Source organism: Thrips palmi, unplaced genomic scaffold (assembly GCF_012932325.1).
Source record: "Thrips palmi isolate BJ-2018 unplaced genomic scaffold, TpBJ-2018v1 HiC_scaffold_6, whole genome shotgun sequence".
NCBI lineage: Eukaryota > Metazoa > Arthropoda > Insecta > Thysanoptera > Thripidae > Thrips > Thrips palmi.
The window spans coordinates 5334710-5350215 of NW_023144633.1; the positions used below are offsets into that span (position 1 = coordinate 5334710).

General features: G+C 49.5%; 3 protein-coding genes across 6 annotated transcripts; 2 read left to right on the top strand and 1 right to left on the bottom strand.

The window, feature by feature from the left end:
- The first annotated feature begins 222 nt into the window (after window positions 1–222).
- LOC117651508 (cytosolic 10-formyltetrahydrofolate dehydrogenase) lies at window positions 223–7604 on the top strand. Its single transcript, XM_034395562.1, has 13 exons — window positions 223–505; window positions 1143–1290; window positions 1499–1733; window positions 3814–4084; window positions 4201–4481; window positions 4622–5060; window positions 5283–5620; window positions 5940–6133; window positions 6220–6413; window positions 6488–6607; window positions 6683–6933; window positions 7027–7226; window positions 7319–7604. Exons 1-13 carry the CDS (start codon window positions 488–490, stop codon window positions 7372–7374), a joined length of 2745 nt encoding a protein of 914 aa, XP_034251453.1. The 5' UTR covers window positions 223–487; the 3' UTR covers window positions 7375–7604.
- A 719-nt stretch (window positions 7605–8323) lies between these two features.
- On the bottom strand, window positions 8324–13079 carry LOC117651505. 4 transcript variants are annotated; one of them, XM_034395555.1, is made up of 9 exons: window positions 12922–13079; window positions 12185–12323; window positions 11955–12101; window positions 11687–11870; window positions 11513–11604; window positions 11314–11418; window positions 10140–11234; window positions 9964–10058; window positions 8324–9869 (listed from the first exon to the last, which is right to left on the bottom strand). In XM_034395555.1, the coding sequence occupies exons 1-9, from the start codon at window positions 12964–12966 to the stop codon at window positions 9783–9785; spliced, it is 1989 nt and encodes a 662-aa protein (XP_034251446.1). In that variant the 5' UTR covers window positions 12967–13079; the 3' UTR covers window positions 8324–9782. The 4 variants fall into 4 exon arrangements, with proteins under 4 accessions (XP_034251446.1, XP_034251448.1, XP_034251447.1 ...); XM_034395557.1 differs by lacking the exon at window positions 12922–13079 and adding an exon at window positions 12673–12814; XM_034395556.1 differs by lacking the exon at window positions 12922–13079 and adding an exon at window positions 12667–12801.
- Window positions 13080–13307: 228 nt separating this feature from the next.
- On the top strand, window positions 13308–15381 carry LOC117651506 (cold shock domain-containing protein CG9705). The gene is made up of 4 exons (XM_034395560.1): window positions 13308–13461; window positions 13801–13919; window positions 14081–14200; window positions 14289–15381. The coding sequence occupies exons 2-4, from the start codon at window positions 13804–13806 to the stop codon at window positions 14449–14451; spliced, it is 399 nt and encodes a 132-aa protein (XP_034251451.1). The 5' UTR covers window positions 13308–13461; window positions 13801–13803; the 3' UTR covers window positions 14452–15381.
- Window positions 15382–15506: the final 125 nt, after the last annotated feature.

The window sequence follows — 15506 nt, forward strand, 5'->3', positions numbered from 1 at the left end:
CAAGGGCTGGGTCCGACCTGATAAGAAGCCGCGAGCACGGCGATCAAACGGGGGCAATCGTCACTACCCGCCCCCGCCGGCCCGGTCGCCCACGCCACCCTCCGCCGGCACCAGCACCTTTCTCGAGTGACGCCAGAAGGAGATAGCGTATAAAGCGATGCGCGCCCCGAGAGCACGTCCAGACGCTCATGTTCCTCCGGCCGAACCGGGCCGCCTCGACAACGACAACGACGTGGACAACGGGGACCTGCTTCCCCTCCCGCCCGTCCCGCCCCCACGCTGCCGATAGCCAGCAAGTGACTACGCGCAGGTCCTGCGGGCCGCCGTCCCGCCCCACCTCGCCCTGCGTGTAAGCATCGCAGCATCGCAGCACCGCGTGCCCCAGCCCAGCCGGTCGAGCCCGGTCGAGCCAGTGTCGGACAGTCCAAGACCCTCGCGACAGCGGCAAGCGGCAGCGGTGCGACGACAGACGCCACTCTCCTCCAACATGGTCGTGGCTTCCAACGTGAGTACCGCACTGGTGCTGTCGGGAGAGCCGACACCTGTGAGAAACAGCGCGCTCGGCAGCGTAGAGCAGAGTTCCTCAAAGTGCTCGTCGACGTCCCGCCGGCCACGCCGGCTCGTCGTCGGGTGTCTTTGGCTTGACCGGCCCGGCCCGACACCGTCCGGACACACGCAACCTCTCTGTGGTCGGGCCGGCCGGCCTTCCTCCTGGCTTACAGGACTTCCCTCTGCAAATTCGTTGCGCGTTTCGCGCTGGTTCGCATCCTTTCATTTCGACCCTTGTTTGTAAACAAAGCCCGCCCTCTTCCTCCGGCTCCACCTGGTTAAACCTGGTCTGGTGTTGCAGCCTGGTGCAAAAGCGTGCAAAGCCACGTAATGGGAAGTGCATCCCACTGCACCAGGCGGCCAGGCGGCTCGAAAGGGAGGGGGAAGGGGGACTGGGCACTCTTACTTTCACCTCGTGTGTGCTTCCTTCATAGACGTCGCCGACGTCGCCGCACCGGTCTCGGCCTCCATAACTCTAAAAATAAACTTGGATTTTTCAAAATGCTCTGGTACATTGGACGCCTCCTTTGGTAGTCAGGACGAGGTTGGCAATCCTGGAGGGAATTTCGGCCAACATCCCCGCTGTGTTGCAGGGCGTGGCCAAGGGCCAGAAGCTCCGGGTCGCCATCATCGGCCAGAGCGCCTTCGCCGCCGAGGTGTACAAGCTCATCAAGAAGGATGGCCACAAGGTGGTGGGCGTGTTCACAGTCCCGGACAACGGCAACAGGGAGGACCTCGCAGGTGAGTGCCCGGTGCTGGCCGTGGTGGCGCGCAGCCCGCGCAGCCCTCGGCGCTCTGTTTCTCTCGCGCTCCCGAGGCGTCGCGTAGAGGTGCGAGAGAGACGATCGCGGAGACGAGGGTGCTGTGCGAAATCGAGCTGCCGCGTCGTCGAACTTGCACTCGGTTTCGTCTTCCTCGTCGTCAATGACTGGCATGTTCTCGATTGCAGCGAGCGTGGCCGCCGCCGACGGCACCCCGGTGTTCAAAATCAAGTCCTGGCGGAAGCAGGGGGCCGTCATCCCGGAGGTGCTGGAGCAGTACCAGAGCGTGGACGCGGACCTGAACGTGCTGCCCTTCTGCACGCAGTTCATCCCCATGGAGGTCATCAACTACCCCAAGCACAAGAGCATCTGCTACCACCCGTCCATACTGCCGCGGCACAGGGGCGTCAGCTCCATTAGCTGGTGAGGAGCCCGTATAGTGCGAGAGAGACAGAGCGACGGAGCGCCGTTCCGACGCAGCTATCTGAAACTGTGCCGCGCGCCGCGCGCCTTGGCGGCCCGTGTCCGGAAGCGGCCGCTTTGGCCAAGCAGCCCTGGGCAGCCCGCGCGACGGCGGCATGGCGGCGGCTCGCCCGGCAACTTGTCCTCAGACCAGCAGCCTCGTTCCGAGCGGAGCCTCTGTCTCTCTCGCATCGCCACGGAACTCTCCTTGAGCGCGAGCGAGGCAGAGAGCGAGGACAGTACTGTTCGGAATGAGTGGTATCAGTCTGCCCGCCCCCCTCTCTCTCGCACCCTCTAGATTCGTTCGCGACCCGCGGCGACACTTTCGCTTTATCAATTGGGTGTCTACGCGCGGTCGCCGCTCCCTGCCGGGGCGTTCGCGTAAGCGGAGCGCGGAGCGGCCGGCGCGCATCCAAGGTGTCTCTGTCTCTGTCGCACCCGCGGGGCCGGCCGGCGCACAGTGGGCCACGAAGCCGGTTTAGGCGGACATAATTCTCCTAGGCCGTACCAATCGTTATTTTGGCGTGTAACTTCGTAGTCGGGGGGTTTTGAGGGGCGAGGAATCCGTTTTAGACAATATCAGACCCCCAGTGTGAAATTTGACATCATCTGATAGAAAGGGACCTGTTACGCCAAGACATGGTCTGACACCTTTTCTACGTTTTCATGAATTAAACAACGCAAAAACCTAAACAAGCATACTCGCGTTGAAGACAAACTCTGACATGCACAACTCTAATCATTACAAGCAACTACTATGCAGCGGCGCCTCCGTTGCGTCGGGAAGCGTTGCGCTGCGCGGGGCTGTTTTTCGCATTTTCGGCGATGTTTAGGAGACCCTACAACTCAAAGGTGCAAGTAGGTGCAGCTAAATTATTTTGGGTTTTGTTCCTTGGCATGTTGGCTTCCGCAAGGACTGAAGGAAGCCGTTAAACAACGTTAAACAAAAAAGTGCCGCCTCTGCAAAGATTTAATTTTGACAATTTTGTCAAAGTGTAGTAAAAATAAAGCTGGACACCACAAAAATCGTCCAAAGTCAAATGTAAATGTATGTAAATTTTCGTAAAGAAACGCCCTTTCACGTGGTGTCAATAAAAAGTATGCTGGACAAAAATTAATAAGTGTTTTTTGCGTTTGAAATCATGCATATTTACTGCACCAAAGTAGCGCAAATCGTTTGGTGCGTGTTTGACCACCTGTATGTTGGCTAAAACGTGTCCCTGTGTTGAAATTCCGTCCAATCCTGGTTCCTTGGAGTATTGGGAAGAGTTATCACGAAAAAAAACTTAAAGATTCGAGAGTTGAAAAAATGGAATTATGTCCGCCTAAACAGGCTTCCTGGCCCACTGTGCGGCGGCGCGAGCGGCGCGAGCGAGACGCGACATGTGCCCGCCTTATCAAATCATGGAGCGGCTGCATCTCCGTCGCGCCTGCCTCGCCCCTCGCCGTCGGCTCGCTGACCGCAACGCCACCGCGCCACCACCGCGACACCGAGCCGACCGAGCCACGCGGCCGCGTTATGGCGGCTGACGTAACGGTCACGCCCACCACCAGGCTCTTTCCGAACGGCGCCGCGTCGCCCCGTCTCTCTCGCACCCCTACGGGCCGTACGGGACACCCAGCGAGTGCGAGAGAGACGAAGAGAGATGACACCGACGTGCGGAATATCACTCATCACGTCGGGCGAGACTCGCCCCATCATGCCGTGTTTTTCTGTCGCGTTATCGGCCAGAAAACGGACTCCTTGCATTCTCGCGATTCCCACCGCGATCGGGGGGCTGCGACTTTGCAAGGAATCCAAAGGGCGGGCCCTGGAGCGTCCTGTCCCGGGTGTCCTTAGCCACCCTGCCGCCTGGTTGGCAGTCCTTGACCGAGTCCTTGACGCGTGACGCAGGCGGGACTACGCCAACACGGAAGATGCTCTTACTTTGAGGGTGGCAGACTCCCCCTTCTAGAAAGTCTTGGCCGTGGCGCCTCATCTCACCCCCACGACTGAATCACTGACCCAACGGTCTGACGCACAACGGCGGCGGCCCCGCAGGACGCTCATCGAGGGCGACACGGAGGCCGGCTTCAGCGTGTTCTGGGCCGACGACGGCCTCGACACCGGCCCCATCCTGCTGCAGCGCCGGTGCCCCGTGGAGCCCAACGACACCCTGGACTCGCTGTACAACAAGTTCATGTACCCCGAGGGCATCCGCGGCATGGCGGAGGCCGTCAACATGGTGGCCGACGGCACGGCCCCCGCCATCGAGCAGCCCGAGGAGGGCGCGTCGTACGACCCCGCCCTCAAGAAGAAGGAGGTGACCCTGGTGAGCACAGCCTGACGCCTGCGACTGCCGAGTTGGTCCCGGCCGCGTCGAACTTCCCCTCTGTGTCCTTACCGCACCCCGAAGGCCCTGAATGCAGTGGCGACGATGTGTTGCAGGTCAAGTGGGACCAGCCCGCCAAGCGGATCCACGACTTCATCCGCGGCCTGGACAGCTCCCCCGGCGCCCTGGCGGTGCTCAACGGCGAGGAGGTGAAGCTGTTCGGGTCGTCGCTGTGGGCCGGCGCGGTGCCCGAGGACGACGTGATGCCCGTGAGCGTGGAGGGCATGGCGGCGCCCGGGCTGGTGCACGCGGGCGGACTGCTGCTGCAGGGCGCTGACGGCGTCAAGCTCAACGTGGAGCGGCTCCACGTCAACGGTCGCATGATGCCGGCAAACAGGTGAACGAAACGAACGGGACGGCCGACTTGCCGTGCGTATGCCTCGTGTTTGTCCGGGGCTTAGCCGGGCGCGGGGCGCGGTTCGCCGCAATGATTTGGCGGCCGACACGAGTGCCGAGTCTGACTGTGTGTTTGCGCAGGTACGGCAAGGCGGTCGAGAAGAAGGCCGCCATCGAGATGACCGCCGAGGAGAAGGAGATGGTGCCCGTGGTGCGCGGCGTCTGGGAGGCCATCCTACGCATCGACATCGACGACGACACGGACTTCTTCGCGTCCGGCGCCCAGTCCATGGACGTGGTCAGGCTCGTGGAGGAGGTCAAGGACCGCTTCAACCTGGAGCTGCAGAACGAGGACGTGTTCATGGCCACGACCTTCTTCGAGTTCTGCCAGACCGTAGTGCTCAAGGCGCGCGGTGGCGCCGCGTCGCAGGACGTGCAGTACGACGCCGTGGTCATGACCGCCAACAACATGGAGCTTAAGTTCCCCCGCCAGCTGTTCATCGACGGCCAGTTCGTGGACGCCGAGGGCGGACGCACGATCGACACCGTCAACCCCGCGGACGAGACCGTCATCTGCAAGGTGAGTTCAGTGCACCGCGCGGCCGCCCCGCCCCGCCCCGCGCCGCGCTCCCGCCCGAGCGCCTGACGGGTAGGCAACGCCTCGACACCGCTGCGTTGCCTACTCGCCGGGCGCTAAACCCAAACTTGCCGTTTCTCCGGCCCAATCATCCCTAAGAGACTGCGCAAAGTGTGGGGGCCTGACTTCCCTCTCTGAGTGCTGAGCGCCGACTCTGGCCCGCAGGTGCAACGCGCCACGGTGGGCGACGTGGACCGCGCCGTCCGCGCCGCCAAGCGCGCCTTCGACGAGGGCGAGTGGTCCAAGATGAGCGCCCGCGACCGCGGCAGGCTGCTGTTCCGCCTGGCCGACCTCATGGAGCAGCACAAGCAGGAGCTGGCCACCATCGAGTCCATCGACTCGGGCGCCGTGTACACGCTCGCCCTCAAGACCCACGTCGGTATGTCCATCGAGGCGTGGCGGTACTTCGCGGGCTGGTGCGACAAGATCAGCGGCCGCACCGTGCCCATCAGCCACGCGCGCCCCAACCGCAACCTCACCTTCACCAAGAAGGAGCCCATCGGGTAGGTCTCCGCCCCGTCCGTCGGCTGCGCACAGTGGGCCAGAAGACCGGAGGGGGCGGCCAAAATTCTAGACGCGTTTTGAGCTCCAGAGTCGCTAAACGGGACTCGAACCGAGCGTGCGACCCCACCAGTGGATTCCTCTTTCGGAGAGCAATCCATTGGTGGGGTCACACGGTCGGTTCGAGTCCCATTTAGCGACTCTGGAGCTCAAAAACCGTCCGGGCTTTAGGCCGCCTCCGCCCGTCTTTTGGCCCCCTGTGCTGCTGCGTGCCGCGCCGGCTCTGCAAGGAGGTGAACATGACCCTGTTTCTGCCCGCAGTGTGTGCGGCCTGGTCACGCCCTGGAACTACCCCCTCATGATGCTGTCCTGGAAGATGGCCGCCTGCCTGGCCGCCGGCAACACGGTCGTCATGAAGCCGGCCCAGGTGTCCCCGCTGACGGCGCTCAAGTTCGCCGAGCTGTCCGTCAAGGCCGGCATCCCCCCGGGCGTCATCAACATCGTGCCCGGCTCAGGTGAGTCTCTCGGGTCGGGCTGTGCCTGTGGCCGGCCGGTTTCGCCGTTTGTGTTAACGTTCCGGGACGCTTCCTGCCGCGGCCAGGTTCGGAGGCGGGCAACGCCATCGCCAACCACCCCTTGGTGCGGAAGCTGGGCTTCACGGGCAGCACCGAGATCGGCCAGACCATCATGCGGTCCTGCGCCGACTCGAACCTCAAGAAGGTGTCCCTGGAGCTGGGCGGCAAGTCCCCCCTCGTCATCTTCGACGACTGCGACATGGACCGCGCCGTGCGGAACGTGAGTGTTCGCTCCAGTGTACTAGTCCTTCTACTTCTACTCAAAGAAGAGTCAAGACGATGCTTTGTTTCCAGGCCATGAGCGGCGTGTTCTTCAACAAGGGTGAGAACTGCATCGCGGCGGGGCGCCTCTTCGTCCAGGACACCATCCACGACAAGTTCGTGGAGAGGGTCATCGAGGAGACCAAGAAGATGGTGAGTGTCGAGTGTTCTGAGTAGCGCGTGCGGCGCGGACTTGTTGGCGTGCTACTGCACTGCTACCTGCTGCAGGTGATCGGGGACCCACTGAACCGCGGTACGAGCCACGGCCCCCAGAACCACAAGGCGCACCTGGACAAGCTCATCGACTTCGTGAACCGCGGTGTCAAGGAGGGGGCCAAGCTGCGCTACGGCGGCAAGCGGCTCGAGAGGCCGGGGCTCTTCTTCGAGCCCACCGTCCTCACCGACGTCGAGGACAGCATGTACGTCGCCAAGGAGGAGTCGTTTGGACCCATCATGATCATCTCCCGGTTTAGCGGCAAGTAAGTACCTTAGCAATAAATGCCTATACTGTCCCCGCGGGTGCGGGTGGTATGAAAGTAAATCAATGTATTGCCATTACCCAATTGCCGCAGTGACTTGGACGCGGTCATCAAGAGAGCCAACAACACCGAGTTCGGCCTGGCGTCGGGGGTGTTCACGCGCGACATCAACCGGGCCATGGCCTTCGCCGACAAGATCGAGGCCGGCACCGTGTTCATCAACACCTACAACAAGACCGACGTGGCGGCGCCCTTCGGAGGCTTCAAGCAGTCCGGCTTTGGCAAAGACCTGGGTATGGAAAGGGCAACGGAGTGGAATTCCAGGCTGAGGAGAGGCCGTGCAGAGCTGTCCGAGACTAATGTGGGGTGTTTCTTCTGCTTTCAGGTGAGGAAGCTCTCAACGAATATCTCAAGACCAAGTGTGTCACATTGGAGTATTAATCGTGTCCAAGTATTGCATGTTCCAAGCATTTGTGATCCAGACCTCATAGTTAGATCTCGTAACCTCACTATTGAGGCACACTGACCAATTCCATTTGTTTCGCGTGTAGTAGTATCATCATCCTTTGTCATCCTGTAAATACTCTTGTAAAATAAGTGTAAAATTATCATTTTGGAATGTTCTATTTAAAGTGTATGGCAAATATATGCTTATCAATTTTTTAAAAGTATTTTTTTTTTGCTTGTTTGTGGTGACACCGATGCCCAGTGGTATGAAGTGACAAAACAAGAGAGTTGTTTTAGATCTTTCTCAGTACAAGAAAGACAATTTATTTAAATGAACAAATGCAATGAGCGTTGAACACACAACAAAGTATTGCATTCTAAAACATATACAACCAACAGTGAAATTTCAGTCATGCAAGTATGTAACAATAAAAATTATTTGCATGGGAAACTCACTGCAAGTTCTACAAAGATCAGAACACCACATACCCAACCCACAGAGATATTTTTAGGACAGCAATTATGAGATGAAATATGAGAGCAAAGTTAGTCACACAAGACTAAATTGTATAAAATGCATTGGTAAAATACAGACATTCCCAGACTTTCAATCATGGAATAAGATGCTTAGTTCAAGTTTTTGAATGACAGTAAATGAAACAATAATGAACCCATATTTTTGTATCAAATAATTGCTATGAAAATAGGAGAGATCCAATAACTTAACATTAGCATTGTGATTATTAAGTAACTTGCCCCAGGGGCTTTGGTAGGCAACTGGGAGCTCAAGAGAATGAAGAGTTAAGAGGAAGGATAAAAGATATGTAAGAGTTACACTACCAACCACTCAACTTGAAAGAAAATTATTTTAAACAATCAGTTAATACCTTCAGTAAAAACTATTCAAACTTTTGATCACCTAACTGCCTGCTGGTGCTGGATCCTCCAGCATGGTAACAATTGACATTACATGAAACCATCATTACAGGCAAACATTAACTAAACTAAAGTACGCAAAAGGTAAGAAAATTTTCAAGACTACCAACTTTAAAGGAGATACATCGAGCATCCTTTAAACAGCACTTTGAACAATACTTCTACAGTCCTGTAATCATGGCATCATGTGATGACGAAACACTTAGACTTTGGTTTGTACTTTACATCCACAAGGGATATTCATATTACATTTGTAATAATAACAATCATGAACTATGAAACAATATAGTTCTATAAATAAATATTAACTAGAAGTTAAGCACACTTACTCATTACACATAGCAAAAACAAGACATGTAACTACATACATAAAAACCTACATGATAATCATATATATATTAAAAAAAAATCATACATAGATTTGTACATTTCAAACTCTCTCTAATAATATTGCAGCAATCAATGACTGGGTTACACAATAAGTCCAACAACGATCATTTATAATTTTGACCCGTAGATGAGAATAAGATAAAAATAGAAAAACATTCAGTTGTTTGGCAGTTATGTGTAGGCAGTACAGAATGAACAATGTTTGACATTAGCCACATTCTCAAGTGCCATGAGCTCAGGGGTTTTGTGTACAGAGTAACACTGAACGATATAGAAAAAAAAATTCTGTCCAACATGGACTAATCACTGTTGCTGAAGTATACAACATTAATTTGTGCCAAATTTGGCCCCTAATAACAACTAATCAAGATAACAGTACACTTATCTTTTCTCCGGTAAAAATTAATTTAGCATTTTTTACTTAACATAGGACATTAAGAATAATCACTATAATTCCTACATAGCACTGTTAAATGCCATCAAGCAATAGGAAGAAAAATCAAAGAAGATAAAAATAAAGAAAGCAAAAATGACATTTCAATTTTTAATGAAGAAAAGAAATTAGGTACCACAATTGTATATGAAAAAAAAAGAGGGTGATTAGATTGAGGAAACAAAATCCATCACTGTGCCAGAGGAGAAATTTGAAAGGGATCAATCAATGCAACAATTCAAAGTCTGTTCATATTTCTTGTATGTAGAACACAGGCACAGTTTCAGTAATGGATTTTTACCATGGTTAGGACTCAAAGTGGCAGTAGAACAGTCAAATAGAGGTCTAACTTAAGACAAGTTTCAATAAAAAAATAAGAAGGTACATCAGAAAGTCAAATTCAAAAATAAAAACGAAAATAAGAAAAATAATTCTTAGTACCTTGTAATAGCTTACTAAGCCATTGAGTGTACATGAATACTTCAGCTCAATACAATAAGGCATATGTATATAGGCATGTTCCCTTGCTCTCTTTCCTTAAAAGTAGATCCTAATAGACTCGTGCATTTTGAAGTAACACTTAAGGTACAGGTAACTCGATGATAGTGATGAGATGACTCAAGGCATGACAAAATGAGGACAATTATGCTCCATATCTTTTCTGGGCACATTCATCAGCATGCGCTGCCACAGTGTCCTTCGGTTGCCACAGACCACAGATAGGGCAAGCCTAGAAAATAAAATTTATTTTCAATGAAGAACTGTATTAATTTTTGCAGTGGATAAGTTCAAAATAAAATCCGATTGAATAATTTAACACTCACCATCTCATCCTCATTCTCTCCATCATCCGGTTTTTTGATTGGGGAAGGTACACACTCATCAAAGTGCTTATGGATGTCACATGCCTCAAAATAACCTGGAAATTAAACACAAATTAAATTATGGGAATCTCATCATATGAATATTGAAACCTTATCATGATAGGAAAAGAACTTACTTTTGCAACCTGGACATTCCACCAAGTCTTGATCCGCTTCCTGGCCATTAGAAGGACGGACGAAAGAGAGCTTGCGGCGTGCCAGAGGGGACCCCACTTCTTCACCCTCCTCACAAATGGAAAGTCGTCTCAGAGGTGAGTCATTGGTGTTCATGCCTTTAGTGCAAAATGGACCTTTGACTTTGCCAGACGATGTTCTCTGTACAACTCTCTCTGGGGGACTGCGTTCAGCCAACCTTCTTTCTAGGTCCAATCTAATGTTGCGCTCAGCAACAGTTTCACGGCTGGATGTTGACGGTTGATCTATGTCATCAACAAGAGAAAGAGGAGATGCAGGCCTGTCAGGAGGTGGCGGTGGCGATACTCTGAAGGGAAATTTCATAGAATCCTGCTTCTTAACATCATGGGGTGAAACTTTTTTCTTGTGCAGACCGGAACCATTTAGAAGCCAGCCTCCAGCAGGTGTAATCCGATTGTTTGTAAATGACTCATTACAGGATTCATCCACAGATGTGTTTTCACGAGGCCTCTTTTTGTTGGTGGGCTGACATCTTTCACTGGGATCAGATTTGCGCTTTAGCCATGTGTCTGGACTGCAGTCCCTTGAATCACACTTGTCAATATCATTCCGATTTTTCCATGTAGGAGAGAACTTGTCATGCTTCACCTGGTCTATGCACATTTTCTTTTCTGAATTCAGAACAGGAGAACGAGACTCATCAAGCATCACATCTCCATTGGTCAACCCATTTTTGTCCATAAGGTAGGGGGTGTTTTCTTTGCCACCACGCCCTAAATACGATGCTGGACCATCCTTCATGGGATGGTTGTGGACAACTTCAGCAAAATAAACAGTTTGTGTGTTGAAAGAGTTGAATGACTCCTTTTGTGGTTTCAAGAGGCTCATTTTGGTATCTTCCATTTTTTGGCAACCAGGAGAAAATAATTGGTTGTTAGATTTGCGAGGAGTAAGGATTCTTGATGGATGCCTATCTTTGCTGCTTGCGAAGTGGTTCAGAAACATTTGACCAAAGAGTCTTGCTTCATGAGCGGTGAATTTTCTATCCATAACCATTTGTAATTTTTGCAATAACTCTGCAGAAGGAATAAATAGAATTGTAAGTAAATATTTCAGAACAAAACATAAAGTGACACTTAAAATTTTGAAACTCACCAGACTTGGCATCAGAAGGATTTTTTATATTCATGCTGTTGCAATTTGTTTCCAAAAAGCTGATGACTGTCGCCTTGAAAAAGTCATCATCACTTTCTGGCCCGGCTGTAAAGATGATATAATTATTTAAACATGAGGTAATTGACAAAGTGAAACAATGTCGTGGTTTAATGTGAGGGGTCAGAGTGTTAATTCTTACTCGGACTTGTAGGAGGTGGTTTGGTTGCCATCATCATTTTTTGAGCACGTGTGAGACTACTTGAAAAAGTGATCTCTTTCTTAGCTGGTAGACTGCAGAAAAAGAAAAAAAAAATTGGGTAAGAAGATTGAAAATGCAAATAATGTGAACTAATTGGACCAAAACACTGTATACCTAGAACGAATTGAAAACTCTTTGAATTTGTTCAAATTAGTTGCTCCAGGAGACTGGTTAGGGCCATCCCATACGGAAATGAAACTCAGGCCAAAAGGGTCATCTTCAGGTCGTCTGTAAGGCTGGCAGCATACCACTTTCAGAAGATCCCAACTTTCATGCCTTGTATCTTCTCGCAAGTCACCTAGGAGATAAAAGGACATGCATCTTGTTAAGAATATACAAACTAAGTCAAAAGCAAAATATCATGTCATCTTGTCAGACTTACTGCAAGTCGCCATCAGCACGCTTTGGTTAAAAGTTCCACTTCTAATGTCTGCCTCAGTTCGCAATACTCTTGAAGGCAAAAGTTCCTTGAACTCCTTGGAACCAGTCCTTGACACCAACACTGTTACACTGGCTGAATTAAAGTTTCCTAAAACCAGAAAAAGCATATAAATATTGTGCTCAGAGCTAGCTTTCAGTTAAAACCAACACACATCAGGTGAGTGAACATACCTATATCAATTCGGCCAATAGTAGTCGGTTTGGGAAGTCTGAGGGTGGCATATATCATGTGATTTAACTCTCCTTTTTTGCACAACCATCTTCCATTCATGTGTTTGCGGATCAGGTTCTCTGGAGGAAACGCAACATTCTGCAACAAAAGTCAAAGCACATGCTTCAAACAGGGAAAAACAAACAAATCAGCCGGGAGGCGTGTGATAGTGACCAACCCACGGCCATTCATTCATTCACAGATGACACTGAAGCCTAACTGCATGAAAGTTTCAAATGAGCCAATACTACTTGTACCAAATTGAAACGAAATCAGATGACAGCGTCATTTAGAGACAAAAACATATCAACGCACAGCAGATCAACTGTCAACATTGGTAGAAGTTTGACAGGTTTTGCCGGTGCTAACGCACTTTCCCGGCTGTCACCCGGTGGCCCGGATGGGACCCGCCATAACCTTGAGCCACACGGCTTCTGCTCACACTGACACAAGCTTGCATTCATGACGAACATACAAGGCCGGGGACATGAACATTGTGACAACACAAGTTCATGACAAAATCCGTCACAAGAATATCGTTAACAACACACGATCGGGGCTCCCGACTCATAGAAATGACGAGAGAAAAGTGAATCCTGCGGCCGCTTAGCCGGGTGCCGACACACCGCCGCAGGCCAGCGCGCGAAAAGGAAGAGCGCTATTTAAACCAAAATTTGGGCGTATCATGATATCTCACCCTGGGCGTCGCGTCAACCACTTCAATTGGGTGTAGTTTAGGCATTCTTCAACCGGTTAAAACGTTCTTAACACAATAAAATCCGTCACATCACGAAATCACTCTCCGAGCGGGAGAAGCTGCGCGAACAAGGCGTTCGTCACATGTTTTTCTTTTTACGGCCCCGCTACGTGAGCGCGCTTAGAAAGTCGACGCACGTGGCGGATGGGAAAAAGACATTTTGACGACTTGCGGGCCATGGTTATTTTTTAAATGTAGAAAAGAGCTTGAAATGAAATTATAGGTGTCATTTAACACTGTGAATTACTGCTGAGACGTACAAAGCCCAGCTCAAATTGGTGAAAGACCACCTTCGAAAGGAACACTCCCTCCAGTTCAAGGACATCCTAGGACACCGGCAAAATGGAACGTACCTCATTTCATTGTGTTGTTTTGTGTTGTTATTGTTGGAGAACCAGTCCGTCGCGAGTTTACCGTATTCAAGTTTCGCCGATCCTGCCATTGATTGAGATTTGACAAATTATTGTCACAACAAGTTTGGTAAATGTCTCATTTTTCCCGTCCCGTTCGCTTCACTTTGGTAGAATAACTTGTGAGCGGCCTCTGTCGACATGCACATGATGCAGTTATTGGCCATCGGTTGTCATCGTTCCTTGTCATTCGCTCATCACGCGTGTTTCATAATTCTTGACCTTATCTCTGTTGATGATGTGCTATTCCCAACTAGCTTTTGATTTCATTTTTAAAAAATCTTAATTTTAAAATTTTGAGTATGAGCTAGTGTTACCTAGTTTTCTGATCAGGCCCGCCAATTCAAGTGCCAAGTGTATTTATTGTTTCTTGTGGTGCTAATTGGTTTAATTGGGTTCCTCTCTACAGAAAATGTCGTCTGATGCTCCAGCTGGTGGTGATGGCAACAAGCTGTCCCCAGACTCGCCAGTTCACAGCTTAATGGTGCCAAGCCCCATTGTTACAAGGAGAACTCGCACTTTATCCACGTACGTCTCTACCCTTTATCTCAAGATACTTAACAACTCGATTGCCAAGCTTTTTTTTATCGAATGATTGCTATTTTCATCTTTTGCGTGAATGTCTTTTATTTCTAGCCTTCCTTTTCTTTAGCCCCACTAAAGTTTTACGTTTTTACATTATGCAACAGGTGTGCAAGAGCCACCGAGACTCAAGATATCGGGACGGTAAAATCATTTTGTCGATCCAAGGGTCATGGCTTCATAACGTCTGGTGAAACTGGTGCAGACATCTTCGTTCACATTTCAGAGTAGGTATCATGGTATTTCTTTTAACAACAGGGCATTTTGTGCATTATAAAAGAAGGTGTTTATATGTCTTCCTTGTTTTTATTTTAGCATTGAAGGAGAGTATGTTCCTCTACCTGGTGATCAGGTGCAATACAAGCTCTGTCCTATTCCTCCCAAGTTTGAGAAGAATCAAGCCATTCATGTTAATATTATAAATTTCACCCCAGAAGTTCATCTTAAATGGGACTGTCCAAATGGTGATGGTAATTAATTCTATGTCTTACTTCGCCAAGCTGCTAGATATTCTTCATGTATTGTGTATCAGGGAGATTTTTAGTATGTATGGATGAAAACATTGTGTCAACTTTTTTTGTACTGCTCCAATATGCGCTATTGTCAATTCAATAGATCAATCAAGACTTGTTTTATTTTCGGCTTCTCCACCTTGTGCTATTAAAGACTAGACTCTGTTCACATTCCAACATAAAAAGGAAATACAGCAACAGATATTAATAACATTTTAACTATTGTAGTGTAGAGACAAGTCAAACAGTTATCATTTTAAAAAGGTATGTACTTTAGGGTCATTGCCACTTTATATTTTACAGAGATCCAGTATGTAGGATGATATTCAACTGGTGCATGTGTTAGTTTGTAGAATCAAGAATGTACTCCTAGCTAATTGCAAAAACCATATTGTACTTACCATGAATAAAATGTTTTTCAAAAATGAGATTTTATTCAAGGCAATATTTGTGAATCTCTCAGTATTACACACATTGTTATTGATGTTTGAATTTCAAAACCTGTGTAAACTTCTGTTACTCAGTAACTAGCTACTGCCCTTAGTGTGGGGTAGAGTTGCTGCTTTATTTAATAAAATTTTCCTGTAGATCTCATGGTAAGACCAAATGTTTTATTGTGTGATGAGAGTTAATCCTAGTCGTCATGATCTGTCCACAATGTGTGTCTGATTTATGCCGAATTGTAAAGATGTTTTGTAGAAGCAATATCTATTGGGGATTGAACCATCCCTATGTATTTTCGTATTGATTTTGTCATCCCCAAGAAAAATTGTTCCTTGCATTCAAAAGACAGGTAAAACACTATCTGCTCATAAATGCTGATGTTCCTCAAATAAAATATGGTTTTTTGTAGAAGAAATTTCCATTGCTGATAAAAATAAAGACTGTATTTTGGATCTGAGTGCTAGTTTCATTACATATTGTCCTCTTGGCGGGATTTGGTGCTGGAAAATTAAACGTCTCACATGAGGTTGAAATAAGTTTAAAACATTTTAAATTCTTAAAATTGTGCCCGCTGCGC

What these genes read in the sequence shown, in the direction of transcription:
- LOC117651508 (XM_034395562.1), top strand. An exon ending in GGCGTCAGCTCCATTAGCTG is followed by an intron (nt 1,734 to 3,813) that starts GTGAGGAGCCCG and finishes GCGGCCCCGCAG; the next exon opens with GACGCTCATCGAGGGCGACA. An exon ending in CAACATCGTGCCCGGCTCAG is followed by an intron (nt 6,134 to 6,219) that starts GTGAGTCTCTCG and finishes TGCCGCGGCCAG; the next exon opens with GTTCGGAGGCGGGCAACGCC.
- LOC117651505 (XM_034395555.1), bottom strand. Translation starts at nt 12,966, where the DNA reads ATGCCTAAACTACACCCAATTGAAGTGGTTGACGCGACGCCCAGG. An exon ending in CGTGCTGATGGCGACTTGCA is followed by an intron (nt 11,871 to 11,954) that starts GTAAGTCTGACA and finishes TTTATCTCCTAG; the next exon opens with GTGACTTGCGAGAAGATACA. An exon ending in ACCACCTCCTACAAGTCCGA is followed by an intron (nt 11,419 to 11,512) that starts GTAAGAATTAAC and finishes TCATCTTTACAG; the next exon opens with CCGGGCCAGAAAGTGATGAT.
- LOC117651506 (XM_034395560.1), top strand. Translation starts at nt 13,804, where the DNA reads ATGTCGTCTGATGCTCCAGCTGGTGGTGATGGCAACAAGCTGTCCCCA. An exon ending in AGAACTCGCACTTTATCCAC is followed by an intron (nt 13,920 to 14,080) that starts GTACGTCTCTAC and finishes ATTATGCAACAG; the next exon opens with GTGTGCAAGAGCCACCGAGA. An exon ending in ATCTTCGTTCACATTTCAGA is followed by an intron (nt 14,201 to 14,288) that starts GTAGGTATCATG and finishes TTTTTATTTTAG; the next exon opens with CATTGAAGGAGAGTATGTTC.